We start from the raw sequence: 26574 nt of genomic DNA, 5'->3' as shown, positions 1-26574 counted from the left end.
GTGTGTGTGTGTGGCGTGTCTGTTTGTGTTTGTGTGTGGCGTGGCGTGTGTGTGTGTGTGTAGGCAGCCTGAGACCACCGTTAGGTCAGTGTGTCATGTGTATATATCTAACCTTAGCCCATAAGCTGCTCTCCGAGGTGGACTATGGGGGATTATGAGCACCCATCTTCAGACCACATGCTACAGAGAGAGGAGAGCGATAGAAACAAAGACAGAAAGACAGAGAGAGGAAAGGAAAAAACGCTGAACAGATACACAAGGTCCTTCAGATTTAAGTGAATGCACATGACGGCTTCGTTGCTGTGGCACAGCCCTTAACGAACACTGGCTTTACTCTGTGGCATGAAGTGACAGGCTCCTTTCTTCATGCACTAGGTCAGCTGCATTAAACACGTATAAATAAACACTCCTGGTTGAAACGAGATTAAACGGAGTGAGTACTTTTGATGGAGCTCTCACTGTAAGGGCACAAGTTGGGATACGAAAAAAGTCACATAGAGTTTTTGTTTGTCATGCATATACCTCACAATAGGGCCTCTTTTGGTTTCTTGTCATTTCCAAATGTTTGTTGATCTATATAAAACAGGAAATAGCCGGTTGACTATTTGATTATACTTTAATGTACAGTGGCAAAAGGTTTTGAAGTGCCACAAGTGTGTGCATGTCTGCATGTACTTTCAGACATTTGACAAAGACCAGGTTAAACATGGAAAAAAATATTTATTTTAACAGGACATTCTGTAATCTATAAGCAGACACTGGGTGCACATTAACACAGGATGGAAGTGAACAAACAAAAAAAAGATGGAAATCTAAAGATTAACAGCTTTTTCAGAGCTGAGTGAATTCCCTGAAGTTGAAATTCATTCATGACGTGCAGTGATTGAACATAGATGGATAGCATTCTTATTGTTGGTTTTTGTTAAACTTTGGCCAGTTTTTTTTTTCTTCTGCCATATTGCCACTTGAACCAGTTTCGATCACATTATACTCGATTGTGCTTTTCTGTCTCTTCCTTGTACAAACAAACATTGGTGGACACCATTTTAACCATCCACTAGAAGCTTCGTTTTAGTCCAGTAAGTATTTAGCATCAGTAAATAAATATTGCCAAATCAGTCTCTCCAACAAAAGTAAGACAAACATACATACAACCATACATAACAACCATACATACATACATACATACATACATACATACATACGTGCATGCGTACATACATACGTACATGCATACATACATACGTACATACATACATACATACATACGTGCATGCGTACATACATACGTACATGCATACATACATACGTACATACATACATACATACATACGTGCATGCGTACATACATACGTACATGCATACATACATACGTACATGCATACACACATACATACATACTAGTCAGAAAAAAAATAAATGTGAAATAAACCGTACAAAAAGATGAAGTAACAATAACAAGGGAAAAATAAATTACAATACCTCAGGGTGTGGCACACGAGAAATACAGTATTTACAAACATAAAGCACTTTCAAAAAGACAGATATTAGCAGGGGTGAACATCACTGACATGGATTTTTAGTTGTCATCTCCCAATCCACTTTAACATTATTGACCATTTGACTCTAGTTGAATTACTGAAGCCTAATCACTCCGGTTTAGATTATGCTACCAGACTGCTATTTGGTTAAATATACTGATTTCTTTAAATACATTTTTAAAAAATGTGTCTTTAATTACAAAGATCACCTTTAGAGTACCATGAAGAGCAATTGTACAATTTCTTTACATCTTGTTAAAAGGTCCTCTTAAAAATATTCTATAATTAAATTTTTCAAGATCGACTCTTGTTGAAGTATGTCCATCTAGTATAGTACTCTGTGTTGTCGATATGTTTTTTTAATGTTACAAAACAGTGCAATATGAAATAATTGAGTTCTCTGTTGAAAATTGTTCAACAACATAGTATTGAAACCTGAGCAAAATGTCACCTATTCTAGTTGGTAGGAAATTCACCCTGTTGGTTTGTGGCAATCACCTCAGCTTTTTCTCTGAAATAACAGCATTAATTTGCCAAGGTATTGCCAGTGGTCTCTGTTGTTCAAGACCACCAACGACATTTGCTACATGAGGTTTGTTTCTGGTTCCTTATAAAATGTGGTACAATGATCAAGAACACAGTGACTGATTTTGGCTATATAACAGGCTAGAGGTATATTTACCCTAGGGTCTGATGGTCAATTAAACCATTTGCCATGCAGATGTGACAACCACACTGTTACCGAGGACTAATACTTAAATATATATATTTATATATTTTTACATGTCAATGTACAGCGTACACTCTACAGCTCTGGAGTCTTCGAGTCAAGTTTACAGAAAACAATGTTTACAGCAGAGATTTGGTTAAGTGCCAGCCAGGCACTTCAACGTCAGTTATTATTTCCAATCATTTATCATCACCATGAGGAGATTTTGTTTTGAAAATAAAAAAGAATGGACAGTAAAACAAATGTAAACAAAGAAGAAACAATCACATTTTCAGCATTCACTTTTGCCCGAGTCAAAATGTACTTCCAAAAAGTCAAAGGTATTATTGTCTATTTTTTTTATCTGTGTATTGTTTTTTTATAAAAGCATAATTTTGAAGCGACAGCCACTTTGGCACTGGAAAACCACAGCAAGCCACTTTTATTTTTTTTTCCACAAACCCATAGTGTGATACTGGCGGCCCACCTCAAAGTACAAAAAGAAATATTCTGTTCATGGCAAAAATAGATAAAGGAGAAAAAAACAGACAACAAATTATTAAACATTTGCACTGGTCGGTTCCAGACCTCCGAAACATTACATGTCGAGAGAGTAATAACCGCTCACGGCAACATCACAGACAGAGAGAGAAGAAGCGTTAACACCGTTTAGCACTGGCAGGGACAAGATGACATGCAAGCATCCAAAGGAGACACACACACACACCGAAAGAGAGCGCGAGCGAATGCACGCACGCGCGAGAGATAGAGTGAGAGAAAGCAAGGGAATGCCGCTCCTGTTGGTTCCTGTGCGCCAGAAAGGCCCCTCTGGTGGGGAGGACACATCACCCACACACTTGGGTGGCCTCGTTCGATCCGGTAAGTGCTTTTAGTGCGCCACTGTCCAGGGGTGTCTGCTGCGTGAGGAGGAGTGGGTTGTAAGCAGTCACTGAAGGCAAGGTGATGAGGCGTGGAGGAGGAGGAGGAGGAGGAGAGCAGGAGAAGGCAAGGCAAGGCTTCAGGATGAGGAAACACACACTGAACCTGGAGACACACACAAACAAACAAACAAACAAGGATTACATCAAACACCATTAACAAACAATAAACAAACCTGGTATGACAGGTGTATGGTGTACTTGTGTAGGCATTCATATAAAGCTGGATTTACAATTAAATTACTCAACGTCTGTCAGAAAGCAAGTACTCAATGTAATTCATGTGTTTGTTCAAGTATTATCAGTCAGGGTCAAGAGGAAGAGTCCAAAAGAAACAGAATCGTAGTGTGGCCTATAACAGCCAAATCCTTTCCATGCAGCTTCTATTTGTTTCTCTCTCCACCAGTTCTGATATGCTCTTTTTTTAGATGTCTCTGCTAGACTAGTCGAATCTAGTGCAACATAGACAAGCTATAAATACATTTTGAGGTCTGAGTGAGCATACTAACCCCCTCTAGGGTTGTGACAGATTTACTCCCAGGCACTTTATATGATTCAGAGAGTCATAAAGCATCTTCTCTAATACATCTGTTCAGCCCATATGGCCTCATCCAGGATGCCCTTGTCTCACGTTCATGATAGATCGACAGAGCTTCTTTAATTGCCTTTATGGCAAATTCCCTGTCATATGCTACAGCAATATGAGTCTTTATACAAGAGGGCATCTCATTAAAGTGCTATATGATTTTATGTAATGCATCTTTTCCTGGTAAATGGGCCCAAGGTCTTACCTCAGGGGGCCTACATTTTATCCCGCTTTAGTGTCGACCAGCTGCATCTGCATGTTGACTGGCATGGCCTCTCCTCCATAGCCGCCCTTTGACTGCATTTGGTTTTGAATTGAGTTAACCTGATGGATAAGAAAAAAAAGGATCAAAACCACCTATTTGTGAATACTTAAATAATAAAACATACATATATTCAGCATATAGCAGACTTGATCAAAACAAATCCATTCTTCCTTTCAATGTATAAGATTAACATGCAATACATTGGGAGACAGTAATGTCCACGACTCTAGAAGTTTCCTGATTGGTTACTGCAATGTTGAAATTTTCAGTTGTGGATTTCACAACCACTGGGGGTCTCAGACGCTTTTCTTTTTATTCCCACAGAATGGAATGTAAATACTGTTAAGCGGGAGTATTAAGCGGGAGTATTCTATTCTTATTCTTGTAAGTATTGCTTACATCAGCTTTCAAGTTGTTACCATAGAGATTTAGAACTATTTGTGCAGCCAATCTAGCCCGATCTAGGTCCCTCATTTATGAAATCTTGGTGATTTACGGTGAGACCAGCATAGTCTCATGATGGCACAACACACCAAACCAACACAAACACTGGAGATGGGGCAGTCATTTTAATCACATAGGGCAGAAAATTGCACTTAGTGGGGCCTGTAACCCCCAGTCTCTCTCACTCACACACTCTCACAAACACACATACACACACAGATCACCAAAGACAGACAACACACATTGTTTCTGACAGTGCTGCCTCCTCGTAGCCTCACCGAATTCATCCCGCTGAAGAGGTCTCCCGACCCCACGTGGGCTGTGTGGACGAAGTTTGTGGGTTCGCCGATCATACTCCGGTCGATACGCCTCCGCCGCTTCTGCATGGGAACGAAACAGCAAAAGAAAGGCTTAGCATAGACTGGGGAGGGGGGCAAAGGTTGTTGCCAAATCCTGAAAAAAAATACCTCTGATGCAAGCAGCACATGAAACCATGCCTTGAGAGATTTTGCCATTAAATATTCAATGTTGTGATTCAACGTACCATGCTGCTTGCTACCTTGCCTCTACCTCTATCAAAGCCTCATTACGTAACACTTAAATAAAATATATTTACCGACTAAAACGGCAAAGGCTAATCATAACCTTGTATGATGTATTATAGCCTACTGTGATGTAAATGTCACTAATGCATTATTGATTGAGGCATAGAGTAGTCATTGAAGTAATAGATGCAAAAGTAAACACAGAAAAAACAAATATTCACAGGGCACACAAAATCAGTACACAACAGTGGTATTGTTGTTTTTTTGGGTGGGAACGTAATGAGACTGGATGAAAGTTCTGCCCCCATTAAGAGATGTGTGTGCACTCAACAATAAGCACCCCCTGCTGCCTCTCTAATGTAAGCAAATCCTTTCCACTCGTTGGCCAAAAAATAAATAAACTTGACTTTAGCGATGGGACAAATGAGCTGTGCCCCCTACAATTAGGGGCTGCCAGAGGGATTTAACGCATGAGCATGACATGAAACTGAATGAGCACAAGAGGAGGCACTTCTTAGTTAGCAATGTGATACTTCTGTGCTGTGTATTTATTTACAAAATAGCCCAAACACAACCACTAGAAAAGATTAGAATGCAACACTGAGCCAAGAATCAGTCAAGGGTTGTGGTGCCTGCTTAAAATGCCTTCAGTGATGGTAAGGGGAGGGAAGGAGGGTTCTGCATGAGCTGAGGTAATTCTGTCAGAGCCAATACAGCCTGTTGCTATGACAACTGTGATGAGATAAGAGGTGCTTCAGCTTGAGACACAGCTCACATTGGAAAAAGAAAGTACTCGGCCAAAAAGAAAAAAAAGGTCCCAGAGTCTGGAATGTATGGAAAAAAAAGAAACATTCTCTCTGCATCCCTCTGCATCCCATTAATGCACAGTAGTGGCCCTTTTTAATTCACACAATGACTATTCCAAATCCCCTGCAAAAAAAAAGAGAGACATTCTCACAGACCACAATGGTACCACCTCCCCCATACACCCCCTGCCCTCTTTCCCCTATAAAAGAGGATTTACAAAAGTCTGCCAAATCCCTGTTTTAGTCAGGGACGTGAGGACTTCATGTACTGGACGCCTGCTGAGCCCCCCCTGGTTGCACTGCAACTGTGAGGTCCTGGTGTGTGTAGCGTACGCCAAAGCCTCACTCTGGACCAGTGCACATCTGTCTGTGTGTGTGTGTGTGTGTATGTGTGTAGTGGTGGTGGAGATGGTGTGTGTGTGTGTGTGTGTGGGGTCAGAGAGAGGTCAAGGCCGGGGCAAAGCTTTCTGGCCAGTAGGGAATCCCGGTGTGAGAGCCACAAAGGAGCTGAAGCTGGAGCGGCAGAACAAGGCATGGAAACTACGGCCTCCGGCCATCCCGTCCACACGGTGGTTTGGTTAGAAGCTAGGGAGGAAGACTGGGTGTCCTGCCAACCCAAACAGCCCCCAGAATATTAGTGGGACACCAACGGCATCTGAGAGGGCTTTAGGGCTTTGGATGAGCATGTCAGCGTAGTGTTGTTGTACTATAGTCTGTAGTGAGTGTGTGTGTGTGTGTGTGTGCGCGCGTGCGTGCGTGCGAGCATTTGAGAGAGAGAGTGTTTGTGATTATTTGTAGGGAAAAAGAAAAATGCACGTTTTTACTGCTGATGTGGTATCATCATGAGAGATGAGGACATGGCACACACAAACACACGCATACAAGGAACACTTTGAGTCGACGCAACGGTTTCCTTTTTCTAAGATACCAGTGTTCTTCATTATGATAAAACTCATTTCACACAAGCATCATGGAAAAATATTGGAAGTTCCTACAGTGAGGTAGCCTGGCTAACGTCAGATCTCATCTCATTGAGATGGGGTCTGGGAACTAGACATTCATTTTCTCGTATTTGAAACGTGGTTTACGAATGCACAGAGCCGTTTATTGGGTGCTACGAATGTCTATCAAATGCGTCTGTACGTAGCTCATAACGGCTTCGGTGTGTCGTCATCGTCTTGCTGCCCTTCCTCCGTTCTGTGATTGGTTCCTTCGTTGAGGTGAAAACGAAGTCCATAGAATCCAGGCTGCCTAGCAGCGTGAATAAAATCGTGCGTGCAAGGCAGCATGGGAAAACCCAGGCTAACTGTGAGGGTTCTCATAAAAAAAAAACATGAACCAGTTCTTCCCACAATAAATGTGAGAACAGACTGAAGATACACAGCCGAAGAGTTTTTTTTAAAAGCATTAAGGTTGAGCCACCTGACATACAGCACTAGCAACACGTACATTTTTTGTCAACAAACATTTTGTGCATCTTTTCAGATCACCTTAAAATGTTCATGAATCTTGATCTTAGAGTAAAAAACAAAACAAGCAAGACCATGGCATTAAATTGTCCAGTGCTCCTCAGTCCTTCAATGCACAGTGCAAATTCATCTTGTGGTCCTAATATCAAATATAGCCCATTAACCTTTGCATCTGGTCGACAGGCTTAGAAATGAATTATTTAATAAGGCAGTTGACATTTGCAGGGCCCTCTGACAAAACAGTTCAAATGGTATATGGATGGGTTCTCTGTGCAAGTGGTTACACTTGTACAGCTAGATGTCTGGAAAAATACAAAGGCCAATTTTACATTTAATACCATGCATTAAGATTTAGCCTGTATTAAGCTATGCAGCTGACAGACATCTGTGCAAATACATCGAAAGGAATGTCTAGATTTCAGCAGTTGTGCTTTCTTGGGAGATGAAACAATGACCTTGGTGTTGCCATTCCAGTGCCTGTGTGTCCCAGTTGATCTGAAGGAGTCAGAGGGGACATGTTCACTTGCACATGTAATGGAAAGGGCTAGGAGTGTGGCGCGCGCGCGCGCACACACACACACACACACACACACACACACACACACACACACACACACACACACACACACACACACACACACACACACACGTAATGCAAAGGACTGCAAGTGTTAACTCTGAGAATAAATAGCCTTTGAGATTGCCTCCTGTCTATGGGAGAAACCAATTCATCCACAGGCCCTCTGGGGACTGTGTTTGAACCGTGGGGACTGACTGACACGAACTGCTGTAACGATTTCATAGCAGGTGGTGTGGAGAGGTCAGGTCGAGGGGCAAATGGACCCAGAAAATCAGCAGCACTGATAGTATATGCCCAAATACTCATTGACTACAGATCCCCAGTGTACTCCATAAATATACTTTTATGATGGACTTTTCATCATAAATTAAAAAATAGCAATATTGTAGTGTATAAGAGTTATGTCCGTCAATAGATTTTGCACAGGTCCAAGTTTGCATAGAGCGTTTCAGTGTTTAATTAATAGATTGCAATAAGTGATTAGCCCAAGAGTGCTTTTCCTCAGTCGGATAGTTTTGCTTAAGCCGAGCCTTACGGCTAGGTTTAACACGAATACTGTAGCAACTCAACTGGCTAGGCTCCTCTTCCAAGAACGTCCCCTCAGAGGAGAACTGCTCGATAAGCAAGTTTGGGTGACTGCGGTCTGGTTGGACGTGTCGTCCTCTGCTCTGCAGTGGCCCCCTCGGGCAGAGAGGACACGCACTCTAGTGCGCACCACGGCCGTGTGTGCCGGGCGTGCCTTGTGAAGGTTTTAGCGTAGCGTCATGTGGCCTGCCTGATCTGTCAGGGAGCATCAAAGTAACGAGGCTCCGGTGGCTCATTATTGCAATTTCATTTCGCCGTGCTCCCCCATGCTCTCGCTCCTCCCTGGCCTGCGCGGGCTCGCCCTGTGCTTTCATAAATGGGCCTGCGAATGCGACAGCACTGCACAGACAGCGGGAGGTTGTTACATTCTGGCTCTCTTGGTGGGGGGAGAGACGAGCAGTCTCTCTCTCTCTCTCTCTCTCTCTCTCTCTCTCATAGAGGACATGCTGACAAAAGTCTAAGATTACATCCAGGGCTTTTTGCTGCAAGCCACCTCAGAGAATGTCCAGACTACAATGAAATAGGCATTACCACATGCAAAAAGGACCAGAGAATCCTGACTATAAAGACAAATGAATAAATGCAATCTGGCTCAGAGCACAGTCAAAGCACAAATATGGCAGGAATTTTACTAATAATTTAGTGTAGTTAAGTTTTCAGAGATTGTGTACAGCATGGTTAAAAAAACATGCCTGATTCATTATAGCGCAAAAAATAAGTAACACAATTCTCCAGCTGGAAGAAGAATGACATCACTTATGACAACAGTGAGATGGTTTCCTTGCTTGCACCTGTGTAATCCCAATTCAACCACAATCTCCTGTGTCCTTGCATTGCTAGGAAAACAAACAACACAAAGTAGACATAACATACAAATATCCAGACGTATCACTATATTTAAATCACAATACTCAGTGAAGGAACAACCTCTAACTGACAAACACAGAATAACACATCTCAGGTCCTCTCTGGTGTGGTCTGTCAGACAGCAGTGAATTTTCTTTGTTTTTCCTGATGTTAGAAACCTCGGGTCCTTTGACCTCGGGTCAAAATTAGCTCAGATGAGAGGCCTTCTCTCTGAATTATGTCAGCAGTGGCATCTGTCTGCCTTATCCCAGTAAGCACTGAGCTTTTACCTACCCCATTTTCAGTCAGTCTTTCACAATAGAGTATTTCAGAACATGCTCGGGCAAATATTGGAAGATGAGTTAATTCAAGCTCCTGGACTTTTAGGGCCGATTAGTTGTTCTTCATGCATGCCAGACTTCCCTAATCCCCTTCGGGGACATAGACACTGACAGAACCTCCAGTGATAAAATGTTATTGGCATATTTCATATTTTCTTGTCAACTTCTAGATAGTGAGCTTGTCTCCTTACTGTACGAACTAAGGAACCTAAACCTAACTTGCAGAGACTAGTATATGAATGGCAAAGCCTTGAAAACAATACAAAGGAAGATGGGGAGGGAGAGGGAAAGGCAAATAAGTCATGTGACACCTTTTTCCAGAAGGTTACTTGAGCACCTTACAATGGTAATTCACATTAGCGTTTCATTCATCACCAATCAAAAGTGTGGTGACAGCCCTGGCAATTTGGTCTAAACTAGGACATGCCTGCCCTCACGTTTTCTCCCAAGGGGAATCTCCGACCCAGTTTCCTGACCGCCCATCTTCTTAAATTACACAGAGTTCCTAGCAAGGGGAATCTGCAGCCATAGTGCAAATACTAGCCTACTGATTTTCTCAGAGTAGTATACATTGAGTTTTTGAACGATACATGGTCTGTTGAGCCCCCACTGTCGACTTCAAGGCAGCGCTGCCTGGAAGGCACTAGGGCTAGGTTAGGGTTAGGGTTAAGAGTTTTAGTTAGGGTTAGGTGCCTTGAAGTCGACGGTGGCAGCGCTGCCTTGAAGTCAACAGTGGGGGCCCAAAGGACCATCAAGCTTTTTGAACATTCACTAGTATATTCTTCAATATTACTTCTATCGGAGTGTAGAATGCTTAATGACAAATCCCACCGTACACTCTCTCATCTCTAAAATTAGATTATATAAAAGTATGCATGTCATGGACACTGATTTTTAGCAAGATGGACAGTCAATAATCCAGACATAATAACAATCTCCACATGGAGACCGGTGAGAACCAAATCAACAGAGACACATTACAACACATAATTGGTTAATCTAGTTAATTCTCACTCAGTGAGACTCCATTGTTTGTGTGAATTGGCTTCAAGACATGTCCAGCCATATGCAAAATGTGCAAAAAATGGTCAGGTCACAATCCAGCCTGTACATGGCCGAGTCATGTACAGTAAAGGCTGTCTAAATTCAACAATGCTTTGTCTTATCAAATGATTAGCCTATGGGAAAACGGAGTAAGCCAATGAATCCCAACTCTGAGACCCCGGGCTCCCTGAGGGTTTTTGGCGTGGTCCGGCCAACTTTCGCAAGATCACTCAGGTCCACCATGACGGGAGCTGACAAACACTCCAGATTCTTCACATGCTTCAGCCATATAAGGCTGAGGAAGGCAAAGCTCACCTCTTTCAACCCAGTGGTGCAACGTACAACACGGGCCTGTCACAGGAGGAGGTGGGGTGGGGTTGGGGGTGGCAGACCGCAGGAGACACCCTGGCAGATCACTTCGACCTGATCATTTGAACTTGAGGTGGGGTGGGGTGGGGGGGGGGCACCTCTTGACCTCCTGAAGACAAAATATCCTGCAGCCATCTTTCTCACGAGACGGAATTTAATCAGTGGACCCATTTCAGGCTATTTTCAGACAGGGCTTGTCTGCAGACATGGCGCTAGGGCCCTGTTGGATTTTTTTTTTTTTTTTTTTGTTATCTGTGTGGAGGCGACAGAGACAGCGGAGACAAATTGGGGCCCAATGTGTTGTGACAGCAACCGTCTCCGGGGAGCGGCCATGATTCAAAAAGCTTGTACCAAAGGGTAGCACTCGCGCCGCTCTGAGCCAAACAAGGTGCCAAGAATAACAAAAACACTACAAGAGCTCGGCCACAAATACACCCAACTACACACAGAGATAATAGACAAAAAATTACCCATGCACAAACAGAGACCGCCTAAAAAAATCCTTGATTAAAACAGCCCAGTCCCTAATAAAACATAGCCTTTGTGTGGCCCCCTTGTCTAATCGTGGGGAGAGTGTGGGGATGACGTTAGAAGGCGTCTGCAGGCTAAAGCATCAGGATTTCTCAGAACTGACAACTCCAGTCTTGTAGACTCATGGCTCCTCTGTGATTTTCATGGAAGAATTCAACTGAAAATCTCCTGGGATTCAACATCCTCACAAAGGTTTTTCTGACGTAAAGAACCCTTTAAACACACAGCAGCTTGTTCACCACCAACAGTGCCTTTGGTGACCATGTATATGTAACATCATTCTATATCAAAGCAGCTGTACGTTGTATTGCTCAAACACTCAACAACAACACAACTGGCACTGATAGACAGCTAGCTTGCATGCCAACTCCTGTCTTTTGAGAATATTGTAAGCGATGCTGTTATGAAAGCTTTTTAGCATTTTTACGGGGTGGTCCGATCAGTACAACAGAAAAACATAGTGCATAGCTTAGGTAGCTAGTTGTGATAGTATATCACATGACCATACCATGATGATACCAGAAGTAGGTACCAGTAACTAAGTACATGTTTCATAAAGTGCAATAATTGTTGCATACTGTCTCATTAATAAACGATTAAACCTTATAGTGACAGCAATGCAAGAGTAGCCACATGCAATGATGCAAGGTAACAAGGCCAATGACTTTAAGACTTTCTGCCAGAAAACATCCCACCGATTTGATGTTACCCCTGCATGGAACTCATATGAGTGCAGAGAGAACACTGGCAAGTGATAACACTGGTTGCTTACCGGCTGGGGCTGTTCTGCGATACAGCAGTTGAAGCACAACCAGAATTCACTCATGACTAACAGTCCTTAAAGTGTTCCTGTGCAAAACTTGTCCCCGGGGGGGATGTTGAGGAATTGACTGGCAGTGGCACCGGACGCTCTCTCTCTCTCTCTCTGCGTTCCCGTGGGAAGGCCCCTCCGTGGGTCCAGCCAAGGGGGGCGGGGGGCGGGCGCAGGCAGGCTGGCGTGGCGCGGCCGCTGGAACCCGCCGATGTGCTGGACGGTTCTCCCGGACAAAGGTGGGGGGAGGAGGAGGAGGAGGAGGAGGGGGCGGACGGGATGAAGCAAGGGCAGAGATCCAAGTGGGGGGGGGGGGGGGCAGCGCTGGACAGTCGTTTAGTCCAAAGGGCAGTCAGTCGGTCAGACCTGGAATGGAGGAGACGATCGTGAGTACATGCTTTAGCAGGTTTTGCTTTAGAAGACTTCACTTTACTTCACTCATAGGTGCACACCCATACATACACAATAAATACATAGCCAAACAGACCCAAACAGACACATACAGACACACATACACACATGTTCTGAAAGGGGCTCATTATTAAAACCACATCACAGGTCAGGCTTAAGCAGCTCTTCTTGTAAATGTGAATACCTCATCAAGAAACCCAGATGATGACACAGCCAGGACATCATTCTTCTCACTCACACACACTCCCACTAGTCATTTCCCCTAATCCCTTAATATAAAACCACTTCAAGAATTACAGTGTTGCCAACAACATTCCAGTACAGCCTATATACTTACACCTGGAACCAAAGTGCTTTTAAACTCTTAGGATACATATAATCCTTGCAATAACATCCTTCCAAATAACAATTATCCCCACGTTTAAATGCTACAAAGAGAATCTCTTAATGGCCCTTGATTGCCATGTGTCTCTCATGACAAAAAACGGTAATGGAAAGTAAAGGGCGATAGAAGATGGATGAGATCATACAGTTAGACGATGCTCCATGGACTAAAGGGGGTGTACTCTGGGAGCACTTGACTCCTGCGGGCAACTGCTGTTTATTAGCGTTTAACACAACTGGCGCTAATTAGCGAGGGGGTGGCTATAACTCCCATTGTGAGAGGTTATTAATTAGGCAGGCGTTGATGTCTCTCCCCCCACTGCAATTAAAGATAATTTATAGCTCCGCTCTGAGGAGACCAACCTGGCTGCCTTTGGGGGATCCCGCCAAAAAAATGCATAGGCCTACATGCTGGTACAATCAAGAACCAATTTTATTGTCTCTTTTATAGTTCTTTTGCACATTACATAGTATCAAAGTTATGTCTGAAGATTTCCAGAATATAACGTGTTAAGCCTACATGTGGTACAAGTGTGAGTAAGGGCATTTAAACATTTAACATACTTTATACTGGCCTGCAATACAGCCCATAGCGTACACATTTTTATTGAAGTAAAAACAACATTGACTTGTTTCTGTAGCTGAAGTGGTAGTAGAAGGCCTTACTGAGGCCCAACTGAAACACTCTTACTGGATGGGATCAAAGAAAAACAACTGGAAAGAATAACTGATCTAAATCAGATCTGAATCACCTCTTAATATATCAGTGAGTAAATATGCATCTTCAGTCCTTTTCTCATCTAAAGTATTTTTTTTACTTGTCCATCACCAAAATGGTTTAGTGACTCGTGCTTTAGCCTCTGTGAACTCTCTGGTTGAGGATAACAATAATAGAAGGATGCTTCCAGACAAGCAGAAAAATCGGGTGTTTATGCCAATTTCACAACTCAGGAGTTGAAAACCACATGAAAATGTGCTTGTACCTAACGCACAATAGTCTGTTCTCGTCTTTCTCCTAATCAGTACTTTTTACATCCTATAAAAAGAAACATACAGCAAGACGGGAAGTAATTTGAGCCAGCAAACAGTTAATGTGTGCACATCCCACCTTCTGGCAGGTGCAGGACAAAGGAAACTATACTCAAATGAAAAAAGATAATGTCCGCAACACTGCTTTTGACTCCCAATATTTAATGCAACGTTTCGACCCTGCTGGGTCTTCTTCAGGCAAAAAGTAATTTGAGCCGACATATAGTGTTTCTTTACGACCCGCTAAAAATGAATGCTGGGGACTTAAAGAAGAGACAACACTGACCCCTCCCAGCTGAGCATCTCGCTATAGCGGGAACACACCCACACCTGGGGGAAAAAGAGCAGCCTCACGCAGGACCTACCCTGCCCCATCCAGAGACAAAACAGCCCCAACCCTTAGTAAGCCCTGTGGAAATCTGTGGGAACCATTAGTGGAGAAAGACCAAGCCAAGGGCTGTTAAAAACTCTGAAAAGCACTTTTCTGCCATAAGAAAGCCACTTCATGCGAGGCCTTTCCACTTCACGCCAACGCTGGGAGTGAACCGTGTTTCCCTAATAGGCGTCCATTCATAAATCCCAAGAAGTCCTTAAAAAGGTCCAGGTGCAAGGAGCACCTGCTGCATTAAAAGTGGGTGCTATATCCAGCTGCTGGACCCATGGTTTGAGAAAAGGGCATGGGATTGTATGCGAGAAGCTATATGATGCTCGTGTGGAGACCGTATATGGAGGCTTTTCTGTGAATTGAAGAGACAAGGCATAAATAATCTTTCATCTCTGATCATGTGATACTGCAGAAAGTAAATGAGAAAAGTCAACAGGAATTGCTTCAGCATCTATGGGGTCAGCCAGATTTAATAAAGACCAAAACATTGCAACAGGAGAGAATCTAAAAAGAACACAACTTGTGGGAATTAAAGGAGAATTCCAGTGTGATATTGACCTAAAGTGTGTTGAAACATGATACCGAGTGTGAACGTATGTCTCATAGCCCATCTCGGCTTGTCCCCTGCACTCCAAAATCTGGCGCTAGTTAGCCGAAGCTAACAATGGTGGTGCTCCGGCATCGGCCTAGCCATACAAATAAATCACTGTTTTACACCATTTACGAGGCTCAATGTATCTCCACACTTCATTGGTAGACTTCCGAGGGCCCTGACATTTAAAACGAGACATTGACAACTTTGAAAAAGCACTGGTAGTTTACTTACAAGACGATTTATACAGACAGGTCCTTCACGAAGTTTAGCGTTTGCAGCCATCTTGAATTTAGTCACGATAAGTCGAGCAACGAGTAAGAATGAACAGGTATGATAAGGGATCAGATTCCAAAAATAATTCAGTGGAAATGCATGGATTCCAGTTGCTGCTACTGGAAGAAACTGGAATCCATGCATTTCCACAGAATTATTTTTGGAATCTGATCCCTTATCATACCTGTTCATTCTTACTTGTCGCTCGACTTATCGTGACTAAATTCAAGATGGCTGCAAACGCTAAACTTCGTGAAGGACCTGTCTGTATAAATCGTCTTGTAAGTAAACTACCAGTGCTTTTTCAAAGTTGTCAATGTCTCGTTTTAAATGTCAGGGCCCTCGGAAGTCTACCAATGAAGTGTGGAGATACATTGAGCCTCGTAAATGGTGTAAAACAGTGATTTATTTGTATGGCTAGGCCGATGCCGGAGCACCACCATTGTTAGCTTCGGCTAACTAGCGCCAGATTTTGGAGTGCAGGGGACAAGCCGAGATGGGCTATGAGACATACGTTCACACTCGGTATCATGTTTCAACACACTTTAGGTCAATATCACACCGGAATTCTCCTTTAAATGAACTACCGAACGGCCCAAATCTGCAATGATCAAAAAGGCAGCAATCTGACCCACAGCCTCTCCTGCCTAGATCCTACCAAATAAAGCAAACATTAAGAAACCAGTGAATGGCGGGGACTCATTTGTGACCATCTACACAAATCATTCATTCATCTCTGTGGGGCACCAGAAGCGTCAGTCTGAGGGAGGACAATGAAGGCAGGCTGCTCTCCACGGAGAAATCTTGGCTGAGAACAGACAGCAATAGGGAGCTGCCTGCCAGGTTCACACACACACACACACACACACACACACACACATGGCCCAAACATGGATGGAGATGAGATTGCATTTTGAACAGAGATGCTCCCTGTGCTCTGCTCTCCTCCGCTAAAATTAGAGTGGAGAGCGCAGAGCGCATTTCCGGCGCTTTTGATTTCTCCATCCGTGGTGCTCTGTGCAGTCTTTCTGTGCCACTTTTTTCATCTATTTTGAGGGCTGCTTAGCACAAGGCTGCCTTAGTTTAAGACGCTGGCCTTGTTGGACGGCCTTAACAGGAGGTTCTGGGTCGGTTGGGTGAGACCCCTTACCCTCTCCAGCAACAGTTGGTTGTGCTAAAAGCAGACGCCAACAAAAGCAGCACAGAACCTCAGAACCTAAGCAAAACTGGTCTATGACTCTATTAGGCCTGATATAGGCCTATGCCAATTCTTTTCTTTCTGTCTGAGGGATACGCCATTGACATTTAGTATTCTTCGTGACCGAAAATAACCCGTGTCCAGATGTCTGAACTATTGCTAAAGAATGTATAGAGAAAGCCCATTATTTTTAGCATTCATCTTGGAGGCACATTGATCTTCACTTCATCAGCACACAAAGGACCCACAAGAATGCATTCATTACCCCTTAGGGATCTAAAGGGGCAAAAGAGAGTTCATCCCTCTGTCTTGAATGGCTGACCAATAGCCTACTACCCTATGACCACGGCGGCACAAAACAGCATTTCCTTTTCCCCTCTATGGAGACCAAGGGAAGAGTGGCATGCAAGCACGGATGCACTGGGTCCACTCACACAGGGGAGGCTGCATTAGTGGTGAACCATAAAGAGTAGCAGGCTGGTGAAAGGAAGATTTTCCAGACCAGAGAGTCTGAAAACGAGTTCTGCCTGAGAGAGAAAGAGAGAGAGAGAGAGAGAGAGAGAGAGAGAGAGAGAGAGAGAGAGAGAGAGAGAGAGAGAGAGAGACAGGCAGCAGAGACTCACAAAGCCCCTAACCTCTTAAGGCTAACTCACATTGTAGTACTAGCCTTTGGGGAAAATGAGAAGGGAAAAAAAGCAAGGGATAGAGCATCATATCGAGGTAACGCTCCAGGCATTGTTTCTGTGCACTTCCCTGAACCCTTAAGACAACACTGTGTACCAGCCACAGAAATGAGTCACCCAATGCTATCCACATGAAGAGAACTCAAGCAGGCATAGCTAGCTACCACTTGGTTTGCTCTCACTTCAAGTTCAATTAGGAGCCTAAAAGCAAATGCGCATTTACAAACACCAGCACACAGCCTACACAAACGCTCATACCCTCAGAGAAGAGAAGAAAAAGGAAGGATGAAGAAAACAAATATTACCACCAAATCGAGCCGAGCACACATCTTGGCTGGTCTGGTAACGCAGTGTGGAGATAGCAGGTTGTCAAAGCTCCAGATTTTGTGGCAGTGTGAAAGGGTCCGAGGAGCAAGGGGACCGTGTGTGTGCGTTCCTCGCTCCAGGAGGCCTTTGTCCCCCACTCAGTTACGGATCAGCGGGCAAGCGGTATTTCACTCAGTCACTCCCCCTGTCACCGAGCTTGTGCAGGCTCCCAAGGTACCCATCCACCCACCCACCCACCCACCCGCCTGCTCTCTCTAACCCCCCCACCCCCCTCCCACCACCTCCTTCCACACAGCACAGCTCACAGACCCCCCTCCCCTCCCCAAGACCTTAGTGAGGTCACATGGAGGCTTTACGTAAGCAAACCACTCAAATCGGAGTGCGTCTTACGTAAGTTTTCAAGGCGGGGAGTAACTCTTGAAATTCTCTTGATTAGGCTGAATTTTGAGGAAACATCAGCCCAACCCACTCCTCATAAAATCAAATAAAAACAAGTTCTAATCCACAGGATCACATAAGAGCATTGAGCTTTGATGTTATGGTTAATGTCCAAACTACTCACAGTTGCCCCCTTGTAATATGCCTTGCACTTAAATGGATCACTACTGAAGTGGAATATGGAAGAAGTATCTTACCAAAGTCCTGACCGAGCACACTACAACTTGAAAGGCTTTAATGCAATTTCAGCAAAAAGTGTAAGAGCTGAAAGGACAAATCATTTGTTCCACTGAAAAAGAATAGCTTTGCCAAAACTATTTATTAAAGTGCTTCAGTGGGACACTACTCGACTTGTTCAACATAGGGCTTCAATACCTCCTCCAGAAGCGCTGTTACCAAGGCAGCAACAGCCCAGCCAATCAGTTATCAAGGACTTCTTCTGGGACATCACCAGCCAACCCCCCCACTCACACCATGACCCACTCCACATACACACACTGAAAAAGTCATTGTTACCATACCAATGGTAACCCACCGCATTGTAGCAGCTGTGTTTTGAGACTGAGAGAATCTAACCACAGAGGGAGCACTTGCAAAGTCAGGGAAATCCTCACAATGCAGCCAGTCTGCTATGGCTGGACAGACCAAATGGAAATACCACAAGGTGCTAATGAGCAACACACTACGAAGCAGTCAAAATGAGAGAAATCTGACCTCACTGATAAGCCTAACATCTTTATTACAAATATCATGTTACCTTGCTTGTCATTTCTGTACCAAAATGGACCATTTGTGGGCTAACTCAGTTCGAGATAAAATAACTCTTTGACAAGCCATAAATACTCCCAAAATGCTTTGAGCATGATCTCCTCATCTAATGGCAGGCAAGATCTTTAGTTAATTATGAGCTAATTGATCAGAAAATCTATGTTTTGGCAAACGTCGGCTGGAGTTAACGGCAGGTGGGGTTCACAACAGGAGTATGTAAAAAGCTAAGGCTAAACATAAGCATGCTAACATGTAACAACAAGAAGCATAATACAACTTCACTGATATTGTGTGGTGTGGTCTGCCTCAGGCCAAGTCCGATAAATGCCCTGATGTTTAATTGTCCTTAAAATGTGACTGACTTGGTGGAACAACAACATTCCTACAGTAAACCCAATTTTGATGAAGCGACTGTTGTTATGAAAATGTGATTTCAATTCCTACACGGCTTGTGCCTGGTCAGTAAACAACATTTCTGCTTCTGGAATGTCAAGTGTCCAGGGAGTGGAAATGTTTTTAAAGCAAGAGCGCTTGCTTGATTCACCCAAGCCATTTAACAAAAGATCTTGTGGTAACTAGTGATGTAGTGGAGGCTAAACACAAGTAAATGCAGTTTACCCACCTCAAAATAGAGTTTATCCACCTCTTATTAAAGTTTATCCACCTCTCAAAAGAGTTTATTCACCAATTGCAACTTTTAACATTTAAAAAGCAAACTATATTATCCACATTCACAATATGTACACTTATCAACACTGTATGAACCATTTAATACCACTTGTATTGTTATAAACATTGGAATTAACTCACATCATCAAAATTGTTTTGCAATCAGCCTGTTTCTAAAACTCAATACGCACGTTGTGCAGTCCATTACTTTAACGTGATCTCTTCTGAACTTGTAAATAGTTAACACATTCTTTATTTTCCCCTTGTGGTAACCAATGTGTTAACTCTTTACCAAGTTCACAGACAAAGAGAATACATTAAACAGTACAATGGTGCAACAAACAGCGCATTGAGTTTGGACACACAGGACTGATTGCCAACAAACAATTATTGAGCCCGAAGACTAATTCATTTTTAAACCACTCATGTGGGATATTTGCATAAACAAATGCATTGAAAAACAACTTCACAATAGATGCTCCAAGAAAGGTCCTCTTTGTATTCTGTGAGATCCGAGTTGCCAAGGCAGCACTTTTTGCAGGTCAGATGAACAAATTTGCTGTTCAGGGCTTACGTGGACCATATGGTGCTCTTAATCTTCAGTAATCTTTTACAAGATGGCAAAAAGGAACTGTAAGTGACTCTTACATAACTGCCGAAGCTGTGAAGTTGATTCTGGCCTCGGATGTGTTAGGAGGAGTAACAATTGCATTGCTTTAATTAAAAAGTTTACTGACTGCACCAGATTTCTTGGAGAAAAAGAAATCCTGCATTTGCTGAAGCAGAGACGTGTAAAAATAAAAACATATATAGCATCATGCAACCACCATCAAGTTCTCTCATCTCCCATGAGGTTCGCACAACCAAGAACGGAAGATGGGAACAGACTCCGAACTCCACATCAACATAAAAGACTGTTTCAGAACTGCCTTGTGTCCATAATCCCTTCATTCTATACACCCATTGACGGACTGGTACATCTGTGGTGTTGCCAGAAGCTGTCGGCCGTCTGAATAGGTCCGATCCCTGCCGCGTGGAGGGGAGTGACGGGGTGGTACAGTACTGATTATACAGCTCTGCCCTCCACTATACCCTACTGAAAACAGTTAGCCTGGCCATCTGCACACAGGGTCTGAATGGCCCCCTTTTGCACTTCCCTTTGCCTGGGTCTTGCCAAGACCAACGTACCCCCTGTTCATCCTCTCCACACTTTTTTTTTTTTTAAAGAATCCATTTCCCTTCCTTTTTCAGTCTCTCTCTCTCTCTCTCTCTCTCTCTCTCTCTCTCTCTCTCTCTCTCTCTCTCGGTCTGACACTATCCATGACCCTGGTCCTGAGAGTCTTTCCCCCTCTCGCCCCCTTGCTTTCTTAATCCAGCACTCTTCACTTTTGTGGTGTTTGTGGTTAACCTTGAGTAGCTGGTCCGTAATGCCTCTTTGTTCTGCTTGACCAGCCAATCAATCCCGCTGTATCCACATGCTAATCCACTGATCACTTACAAGAAGAGACCCGGGCCACGCAACGAGCTCGTCAAAAACGCAAACGGATTTAACAGTTGTTCGTCAAAACAAAACCAGATTTAATTGAGTCCTCATTAGGGACACACACACACATGCACAGAAAGCTGTTGACCTCTAGGCCTTCACGTCAACCCCCCAGTGACAATTTGTAGGGGTTTACCCCATACTTTTGGGTAAGCCCCTACAGATTACAAGTAGGGGGGGAAAAATGTATCAGGTTTTCACTACAAAACATTCAAACGGACTAATGCACATCTGCTGTCAAGTAATGCACGTTTGGCTTTGTTCTGGCGCCATTTGCGCCAGAACACTGTGTACTGCACGCCACATGTGCAACGTGGCTGCGCGCATATCCCTTTAAGCCATTACGTAAGTCACCGGCGTCATTTATAACACGCATGCAAATCCCAAGCCCCTTGACAAACAAATGTGATTAACTATGTATGGAGTCAACATGTGTCATATCAAATGACCAAATAAAGAAATGATGGGGTTGCCACTGATATGGATAACTGACCGGGATTTTGGTGGGGTGGTGTTTTCAGGAAAAATTTCATATCTTTGTCTCTCACTCTGAGGGATACTTACAGAGGCCACTGCCATCAGTCTGTGTCAGGACTGGTGACTCATGAGTCATGACCGTCCTTCCCCTTTAAAAAGGATGAGGATGCAATTGCCTGTGAAATAAGTGACAGCATCTTGGCATGTCATGGAGACCTCAGCAGCACTACCTTAGAGGCCAGTGAGACAGAAGATGTTTTACATCTGACGCCCCCACCCGCCCCCCAAACAATGTAATGTGATTTAAGATGGCTGTTAGTGAGTCACAGCATCTGATCCATGCGTGAGAGTGAGGAGAGAGAGAGAGAGAGAGACAGAGAGAGAGAGAGTGGGAGAGAGAGAAAGAGTGAGAGAGGAGTGTGTGTGTGTGTGTGTGTTTGTGAGTGTGTGTGTGTTGGTGTAGGTACATGTGTTAGCCTAAACTACACAAAATAATTAAAATGGGCATGCAATATGCAAGCTAATATTGTGAGTCAATCATAAAATGCCATGAAAACTGCTGGTTCTGATATTCCTTGGAATCGTAAAATAACTTCTAAGAAGATAAAAGAAGACACTTTGTCTGTGGATATACCTGATCTCACTTACAGTAGGCCCAACAGCAGACACTACTTTATTTCCTCTGTGCAGGACCCTGTTGAGAACAGCACTGACACATTTCCTAAAATTCCTTTCCTTCTCGCACACTGCTCAGGGCAACCAGAGTGACATCATGCTTTTTTTTCTCGACCACCCCTGAAAACAAGCCTGTCTTTTATGTGAGCCGAATCACAAGATGGATGAGGCAGTCGTAAAGCTCCAAACAGCATCAACTGCATCGCCCATTGTGACCAGATCCACAGATTAAACACCCAAACATACCTTAGAAACCAACAGAGAGAGTGTCATTTAAAACATTCTCCAAACACAGCATACATCTATAACCTTAACTGGGGCATGGTATGCTATCCTGGTTGGCAGTTAGGAAACATTGCTGCTCTTCAGTTGTCACCATCAGGGACATTTCAGGGTTAAAGTCAGTAGTACTGACCCTTACAGTGAGGACTTCTTCATCCTTCCTTATAGCCTTTGGTGTGCAATTTCAGACTTGCAAGTCATAGTTTCCAGAAAGAACCTACCCTCTCTGTATCATGGCAAGATACTTTCTAGTCACTTCCCTTTCATCTAGAGCTGCTACAAGGAACTTTAACAATGGCCCTGCAGACAATTCAGACGAACAATGTCCTACAATGTCCTTTATAGGCTTATAAATGGTTTAATATGTTGCTGACTCACAAAGGGAAAAGTTTAGGGGGGGCCCCCTTTGACTGTGCGGTTTCATTTAATCTTATCTTATTTCAAAAGCTCCTAATCTAAAGGACTTTCTTAATGTTCCCATTTGCTAACATTTCAATTATCTGATATGCTGGCTGGTGAACTTCCACAATTATTGACATGTTTAAATATCTCCAATACTAAAGGAAAACAAAATGTTTGCTGCAAACGTATTTGGTAGCTTCAATCACAACATGATTGATGACGACTTCACCTTGGCATCACCATACACAAAAGTATGAGGTAATAATATCACCCTCCACATTTATGAGTTAAAGTAAAGTTGAACTGTTATGAGTATGAAAGATGAGTAAACAAAGTTTACCTCAGTTTCACAATAAAAACAAAGAGGAAAAACAAGTTGGTGGATACAAAGTAGGAGATTTGAAAGCATTCCTCTTTATCACTGGATCACCCTTGTGCGTTCTCCTTTTAAGCTCATCTCACTTATTTTCTATGAAGCTCAGATCAGGAAACTAAAATAGCATGGCAGAAACTTGATTTTGTGTTCAGTAAACCTTAATTGCATTGATTTTGGATCATTTGGATCATATTGCTTGAAAGTTCATATGCACTCTGATTGCCTTCACAAAGTTGAATATATATATTTATTAAGCTATTTTGTTATTTTCTAGGGGTTTTATTTAGAAACCAGAAACATCAAAAACATGATTTTTTTTACTCAGGGTTGTCAATAAATGTGGAGGACACTGTACTTTCATTGGAGAATTTTAGCAGTTTCTTAGAGTTGGAGCAGTTACCTAGAGCTTCTTTCTTGCAATTTTTTTTTAGACTGGTCTCCATACATGAATCCACATTCCATAGTCAATCTACATTCCTGGAAAATACATGTTCTGCAATGACAGTTACTGAGAGAACAAGCTTTGTGAGATTATCAGAAAATGAAACTGACAGTGTACACACCCTACTGAGATACTATCTATGTGGATCTTTGATAACATGATACATCTAATCTATGATAACATGATCTATCAAATTTTTTGCACATATTCAGGATGATCTCTGGGACCTGTGGGTATGGCTCAAACAGAAAACTATAAATAGTTCATACAGTCACACACACTGCCACTGTCTCTCTGTCTCTCTCTATGTCTCTCTCTCTGTCTCTCTCTCTCTCTCTTCTCTCTCTCTCTCTCTCACACACACACACTGCGCTGTGAGGCCCATCTGCAGTGTGACTGTACCCTGCTGGCCTGGCCTGACATGAGGGTCTGTCTGTGACACAGGGGGGAAACGGCAGGAATGCCCAGGTCAGCACTCACTGACCTGAGCTAAGGGAGTGGCATCAGCTGGGCTGGAGCACAACACATACCAATAGACACACACACACACACACACACACACACACACACACACACTTGGGGGCTTTCAAGGAGGGGTTTATCTGATGTCTCCAGCACATAAGGAATGCTTTGGGCTGTGGAGATCCAATGCAGGCAAGACACAAACAACTCTTTTAATGTTTTATAATGTAGCACCATGGTGGATCAGGCCATGGTCTCTGCCACAGTTTTCAGGTCTACACACACACACAACAACAGTAAGGTCAAGTGTGTTTGAACACATATGAAGGGTGTGTGTGAGTTGATCAAACAAGAACAACAAAGTCTGTCAAACATTCCACCCAGCTTGTTCAACCAGGTGACCTACTTACTATGTCCTTGACAAGAAAAGTCACCATATAAAAGAAATGCATCAATAAACACATGATTTTGCATTATGGAAAAGGTCCGATTGCAAAATTCATGTAAGCAACACAGCTAATGTTGTAAATGGTCAAGCGTTTTGTACTGCAAGCCATAGAAAATACAGTTTCATAGTTATTATTGTTGTATTACCTTATTATAAGACTGACCCATTGTATTTGTTTATGAACGAGTTTTATGTTCTCTCTCTGTAGTTGGCAGATGCAGATCGACAGCTTCCAGTCACGTTATCTTGTTTTCTAAAGGTGCATCAGACTCATAATTTTTTTTAAGTCTAGGCTATGACTGTATACATGGCCTCTCAAGGCCATTTTATTTGCTCCCATAATAGAGAACCTGCACTTCAGTGGGAGGTGTCCGTGGAACAACACCAAACTAGAGAGGCCATCAGAGTTGCTGTCGGTAAGCTAAGGAGGTTGGGGACTTTGAGATTTGAGAAAACAAGCTGCCAGAGGCCGACCTCCCTGAATTACTCTTCTTGGCCTTTTCATTAAAGGCGGCCATTCTGGCCTTCTGCAGAATCAGCCCATCTGTCTTCCCAGTTGATACCTTCATTACACCAAGAATGTGTTGCCTTGGCAACACATAATAGCAGAGGTAATTGGTGTGCCACTTGCTGTTGGGCCAGGGCCGGGGCCAGGGGGGGATGCCGACCGGAAGAGGCGGCCGGTGTCACGAACGAGCAGCTTTATACCATAGCCTGCCCATTGATAATGAGGACACCCAGCACAGAATTTAATGGGCACTGGCACAAGATCAATGAGGTGTGTGATTCCATTTCCCCGGCCTCAGACGTCCTCTATTACTGTGCTGTGCACAATGCCACATCACCATAAGTGTGCACGTGTGAGCAAAATTGCATTTTCTCAAAGTATCCACGTGCCTATTGATGTATGGCACTGCATTACAATTTCATGAACCACTAGAGAACTTAACCAAATATGGAGAAATGTAGCCATTTTGATGTTGATGTTATGACAAGAGCATATTTCAGAGGCTATTTTACAGCCATGCTGTTTCATTTCAGATGAATAAGAACAGACAGAAAATGGGAAAGATCTTTGGAAGAAGTCGTGGAAGAAGTTTGGAAGACAAATACTTTTACCAAATGACTGTGCAAACAAACAAATCAACAAACAAGTAAATAGCGCTAGTCTTTGATGAATACCTACTTAGACTGCAAGAGCCAATTAAGGACTCCTGCTTTGCTGTGCACTGACTGCTGTGTGCCGAGTTATTAGTGCATGGTCATTAGTTGCAGAAAAGCAAGGGTGAGAATGGGGGGGGGGGTGAGGGAAAGGAAGGGGGAGAGAGAGAGAGAGAGAGAGAGAGAGAGCATACAAGGTCTTACACTGGAAATATTATAAATGCAAAGGTCTGTAGGGAGTACTCCCCCAACACACTGAGGGCTTTATAATGTTTGTTCAAGCCCTTTCCTGACCTCATAACTGAGCTGTGACGTAAGGGGCTTCTTCTATTCTGCCTAAGCTATCCAGGCAACATCATTATTACTACACTTGGTGCAAAACCCTCCGAAATAACTCATCCAGTTTAACTAGCAGTTTAGCTATAAATGAAAACTCCTTTCATAAATATAATTACAAACGGACTGAAGTGGCATGGAAAGTTCTTAGTGTAGGGTCTGGGATTTTAGGAGTGTTTGATTGACAGGGCTATGAATACGTAATGCTCTGGGTGTTTGCCGAGGCCATGATGAGGAGTGTGGTCCACCAGCTGTGTGGCTCTGTGGAGTTCTGGCCCGGATTCCTCACGTTTCTCTCTCTCTCTCTCTCTCTCTCTCTCCATGGCCCACCTCGCAGCGCTCGATGCTCGCCACACCACGAGTCGGGGAAATATGATCAGCGAACAAAAAACGACTGACC

The 26574-nt window shown here is 43.4% G+C and overlaps 1 protein-coding gene across 1 annotated transcript in view; it reads right to left on the bottom strand.

The window, feature by feature from the left end:
- Window positions 1-717: 717 nt before the first annotated feature.
- Window positions 718-26574, bottom strand: part of cdc42se2 (CDC42 small effector 2) — a 30967-nt gene continuing 5110 nt past the window's right edge. The window contains exons 2-5 of the mRNA XM_076284381.1: window positions 12372-12776; window positions 4762-4863; window positions 3980-4098; window positions 718-3294 (exon numbers count right to left, since the gene is read on the bottom strand). Of these exons, the coding sequence (XP_076140496.1) occupies window positions 3997-4098; window positions 4762-4863; window positions 12372-12425 (258 nt within the window). The 5' untranslated portion in view covers window positions 12426-12776 and the 3' untranslated portion in view covers window positions 718-3294; window positions 3980-3996. The remainder of the gene's footprint in view (window positions 3295-3979; window positions 4099-4761; window positions 4864-12371; window positions 12777-26574) is intronic.

The sequence above is a fragment of the Alosa pseudoharengus genome, unplaced genomic scaffold (assembly GCF_046254945.1).
Source record: "Alosa pseudoharengus isolate Yale_2024_CS ecotype anadromous, Long Island Sound unplaced genomic scaffold, YU_APseudo_1.1 YU_APseudo_1.1_scf_14, whole genome shotgun sequence".
NCBI lineage: Eukaryota > Metazoa > Chordata > Actinopteri > Clupeiformes > Clupeidae > Alosa > Alosa pseudoharengus.
This window is presented reverse-complemented; position numbering and strand designations above follow the sequence as displayed.